We start from the raw sequence: 5,289 nt of genomic DNA, 5'->3' as shown, positions 1-5,289 counted from the left end.
ATGATATATGAACCAGATGCGTGTTTAATTTGCTGAGAATATATTCTTTTGTTCACTTGAATCAAGGTGTTTCACTCAATAGAAAACTTCTTTAGTTCATCCAACCAAAGGTTCGGACGTCCACGAAACCCTGATCTCAGAAGCAACACTGGAACCGCTTGCAACCTTTTCCATTAAACTGATGAAGGGGGACTTGGGAGGGGATTCATCTCTGTCATTCGAAGACGCTGGAGGTCTCTGGCCTGAAATGGAAATTCATGGAGGGACCATCAACCCCCCATCGTATATCCAGTCTACCAAGGGCGCAATGGGCGTCAAGAAAACACCCCAGTCTTAGTCCATTTACTTATTTTACACTTGGCTCGAGCGTAGGGATAGCCACCCTGGACAAAAGCTACCCGTTTAATTCACCTCATGCTTGTCAATTTAAAATGTCAAACCCACTCAAATACCCTCAAGAAGGCAAGAAGGGCAAGGGATCTAAAATTGAATCTTAAATGAAAGGCAAATGATGTGCCTACACCCATCCAATAATGATTTTAAATGTTTTGTCTGTATGTACTCTTTGAAAGACTCAAAAGAAGATCCTCCACAGGGTTTGTAGAGCGATGAACAGGAATAACTGAAAGCCGATGAAAAACACTGCTTGGTGCCAAGGTTCCATCACCATAGCATTGGGCCTTAGTCGCTTGAACAATTTGGCACCACAGGCCCAGAAGATAATCTCTTGTCTATCATGGCGAGGATAGTACCACATGGGGATATTGGCCATAACACATAGAGATCGGCCATTGACTTTGCCATTGCTCATCAAAACCTGAAAGGCATCTACGATCCTGGATACGGGCAGCAGGTTCTTAGTGCCGCCGACTTCTTCCAGAATCTGAAAATGGAGTTAAATATTGTAAATCTAATCGTAGTGTTCGATGGGATTTTGCGGAAACTGACCTGGTCATTGAGTTGCTTGTTTTTATTGAACAATCCCGTATCAGTGTACCCCATGCAAATGGCATTGACCCGAACTCCTTCGGTTCTCAGGGTGAGGTCATTGCCAATACTTTTGGTTAAGGAGATCACGCCCGCTTTGGAAGCAAAGTAGGGCGACGAGATAGCGTCCGAGCCTGCCACAAATCCGGCCAATGAGGCTACGTTGATGACTTGGCCACCCAGTCCGTGGCCTTTGGTCTTGCCCATGCGATCCAGGGCCAAGTAGTTGCCAATCATCAGACCCTTGAGATTGATGTCGATGCATTTCTCCCAGCCAGCGTTGTGGAAGACTCCAGCGTTGTTGACCAATACCTGGACCGGCGATCCGAAGATCTTCTCAGTCTCAGACCAGAGACTCTCAAAGGATTGCTGGTTGGTGACATCGCAATGGATGAACGTCACCTTTTCCGTGCCGTAAAGTTTCGCCAATCGGTCAGTTGTGGCTAAACCAACTTCGTTCAACACATCACTTATGGTAACCCTGCCTCCATTTTGGAGGATGTTTTCGGCGATGCCGGCGCCAACTCCGCGAGCAGATCCCGTCACAATGAAGACCTTGTTGCTGAACGACATTGTTCTGAAGATTGACGCTGACAACATGTGCTGCGAGAGCTTTTTAATCTCAAATACGGGAATTCGTTTTTATCGTTTTATTGCTTGGCTGACTCATAACTAAGCCTCAGATTGATGTGTGATTCACCTTTTTCTTCGCCTTTTTCCGGGTTTGGGGGAAAATAATGAAAAATGGCACATGCGGCCAATTCAGATCATATTTGCGTTTTGATGAGAAAAAAGTAGTTGTTCATTTTTGAATTTGGTCTCGTCTTTTTTCCGCCAACAAAACTTGGGTTTAGTCTTTCCTGATGAAAATGAGAAAGCCAATTCAGCTTTTTTATTGAGCAAAGTACAGAGCCTTAAAAAACACATCAAAAAAGCAAAAAAAGGTAATATATGATATCAGGTTTGAAAATATGATTCATATAAAGAAAGTATTTATATATGGTTTGTAAATTAGATATGCAATATTTGGCTCCCCAAAAAACAAAAAAGGAGATTTTCATCCCGTTTTTATCTGAGGCCTATTTATGACACTAGGAAAGTTGCTATGTCATAAAATTGCCATTTTGAGACAAGCAGTAGCTATTTTAATCCGCCATAACGTACAAATGAATTGTGTAAATATCAATGATCCGACGATGTTTTTCCAGGAAGTTGAAGTACTACCACTCTCATCGAAAATTGGATAGCGTGTCTTTTCTGGTAGGCCATATTTCAGCCTATTAACCCCAAAGGCATTACTTTTTAGGGAGGAAGAGATGGGGCGGAGGGGGGGGGGGCTGGGACGACAAGGTATTAGGAGCAAGTGGCTCCACAGTAATCAGGGTAATTAATTTATGACCTAGTTCTCCCCCAGAGACCCGACTGTTCGGACACTTCGTTTCAGGCAGTCCCTTCACATCCAGATGGCACAAATGTGGCACTGAATATTAATCAATGGCTTTTATAGTTTATGAACTGTAATTAAAGCCGGTTGGAGCCAAATTTTAGACCGAACTTTTGATGTGCATTCCATTTCCGGAAAGTCCCAAATTAGCATCACATGTTCCCAATCTGCATTTTGCATTTGTGACTATGAAAGCTAAAAGAACAAGTCAATAAATACATTCCACGGTATCTATCTACCAGTGAATGGCCAACAATGGTGGAATAGTGTTAATATTTCTGCGAAGAGATGGAGCAATGGACAATGGAGCAAGACCAAACTCTTGATGTGCATTCCATGCTGCATTTTATGTTGACCTATTCTACTCTAATGCAAACAAAAATTGATGTATCCTTTTTTCTGCTATTACTCTTTTTACGTCTGAATAATACGTACCAAGAGATTCCCTCCCTCACTTATTGTCATACATTCAATCAGTTCCTCTGAAAGTGTCATTTCTTAGTTGAAGATGGTACAATTTCCATGGAATTCTAGGTTTTGAGATGTTTCAACGATGTGTTGCGTTTATAAGCTATTCAGGTTCTTTATCGCTCTCAATAACTAGATGGTTGTTTTTGATGTCAGGAAGAATTAATGGCCAACTTCTATTGCATTAATAGCACCATTGCCAGTTAAGAAGCTATAAGAAAATCAATTGGAAAAGAAGGGATCAAAACAGTATAATCTCTAACCTTTATCAACCTTTGTCAAACTTTGAAATCAAATTTCATTCAAATTGGACGGCTGGTTAGCACCTGCTACAATCAGAATGGCCACATTTTCTTCGAAACTGCAAAAGAAGTGTACCAAAGTGCAACAACTTATGTGAGCCGATAACATTAAGCATCTTGTCAGCATGGTTTTGTATGCTGTGTACAAACTACGTACAATCCTTCTATCAGTACGGTAAACATGCTAAACTTGACTTCTAGTGAAAACTTGGGACGGCTATTTATATTAGACATTATTTACTTAAACCTAAAACTGGACTGTGATGACAATTGCTTTAATCCCCCCTCATAGAAGCAACATAAAGAAAACCAGAAGATGTCATTTACAATTTCAATAGATCCGGAAAACGGCACTAATTTGCTAGTTCAGTTCAATCGCTTCGTCGTGAACGTTTAAGGGTAGGAGAAATATTTATCAAAAGATCGTCATAATCTATTTGAAACATCTGACATCATTCCTCAATCTCGGGTAGTTTTACACTAATCCTTTCCGATTAAATAACATATAGCTGAGAACTATGTGGATGGTCAAATACATTCGAGGTTAAGAGTTTAGAGTTTAGAGGCTAAAAGGCACATAAGTTTGATTTTCGGTTTATAACAAATTTAGGAACACTTAGGGGCACAATCTAAATTCGAAGAATCGAGACGGGCCATCTTGATCATGGGAAACCAATTGCCTCTCTCTATTTTTTTTTTTTTTTTTTTTTCTGGGGCTTTTCTACAAAGAATCTACTCTTCAGCACTATTGAAAGGTTACAATTCGTCTATTTATAAATGTCAATCCTTTTATGTTATTTGGTCTACCTACGAATTTCAATGGGCATACAGTACACATGTCTTATAACGGGCGATAGTGTGTCACCATTTTGAGCTAATGGGTTTTAACATGACAAAACAAAAATGAAAATCAGGACAATGAGTAAAATTGGTAAGATTTATAGAACTTTTCCCCACTTGCTCTTGTTGAGAAATGGGTTTTCTTTAAAAAAAATCCTCGCGAAATTAAAAATAGTTTTACTGTTCGGCCTTTAGCAAGAAATGTGTTTTCCGTGTATTAAACTTTCACACAATAAATTAACACTGGAAATGATAACATATATTTACTTAATTGTGGAATGCAGAATGAATGATTTGATAACATATTTTCACTTGCTCAATCAAAAAGCAGCTAGTCAGCCACAATGAAATCATTCCCGTTTCTCCTCGGACGTCATGATTTATCTTAGTCCAATGTAAATATATTTATATCATAGAAATGTAATGTGAGAAAATGAGACTAACGCTTGGCTTAAAGATTGCAATTTTCGGCTCTGATCTTCTGGGGAGTCAAGTGACCTTTGATGACCTGTCATTTGAACAATGATACTCTGAACGTTTCCATTGTTCTCGAAAATAATCCCCAGATCCCTTTCAAAGTCGACTACCTTTATCGGGTTTTGACAATCATCTAAATAAAATGGTGAAAAATATCAAACCATTCAGTTGCATATTTTGTCGGTGTGCCCATTCATAAACCCGATCTAAATCATTTTGCAGGTCCTAAATGTAATTTGAATTTCTACTAAAAAAATAACTGGGTGTCATCAGCGTAAGACGAAATAAATTGATTAAATTTGGTGATTATTTGAAAAGGCTATACACTTAAAAATCTTTTTTTGCGCACTTCCTTGCTGCTACTGGGAATGAGATCCCCAGCAATTCAAGAGAGAAAAAAATATATATTTTATTTCATTTTATGTTGATATAATATTTGATCGACCAACGAATTAGAGTTGATAGATCTGGCTAGCCCTTGAATGTAGGGTTGATCTGGAATGCTATCTGAAAATTTGTCCAAGTCTGACTTAAATCCTGCTTTTGGATCAACGCATACATAAGCCCTACGAATATTTGAGGGCAGCAAATTAAACAATGAAGGAGCCCGAGAAACAAGAGAATTGGACTTCATTGTTCGAACTAGCCTGGATTCTCGAAGGCTTGAAAGTGCTCTCAAAATGCACATTAAGCCTCGACGATCACTAAAATTGACCCTAAATCCTGGGTTGGGACACAAAGCTCATGAATGCTTTTGAAAACGTACAGTAT

General features: G+C 39.2%; 1 protein-coding gene across 1 annotated transcript; it reads right to left on the bottom strand.

The window, feature by feature from the left end:
* Positions 1-531: 531 nt before the first annotated feature.
* LOC131880880 (15-hydroxyprostaglandin dehydrogenase [NAD(+)]-like) lies at positions 532-1,698 on the bottom strand. Its single transcript, XM_059227598.1, has 2 exons — positions 949-1,698; positions 532-883 (listed from the first exon to the last, which is right to left on the bottom strand). The coding sequence occupies exons 1-2, from the start codon at positions 1,585-1,587 to the stop codon at positions 575-577; spliced, it is 948 nt and encodes a 315-aa protein (XP_059083581.1). The 5' UTR covers positions 1,588-1,698; the 3' UTR covers positions 532-574.
* Positions 1,699-5,289: the final 3,591 nt, after the last annotated feature.

Source organism: Tigriopus californicus, chromosome 5, assembly GCF_007210705.1.
Source record: "Tigriopus californicus strain San Diego chromosome 5, Tcal_SD_v2.1, whole genome shotgun sequence".
Classification (NCBI taxonomy): Eukaryota; Metazoa; Arthropoda; class Copepoda; order Harpacticoida; family Harpacticidae; genus Tigriopus; species Tigriopus californicus.
This window is presented reverse-complemented; position numbering and strand designations above follow the sequence as displayed.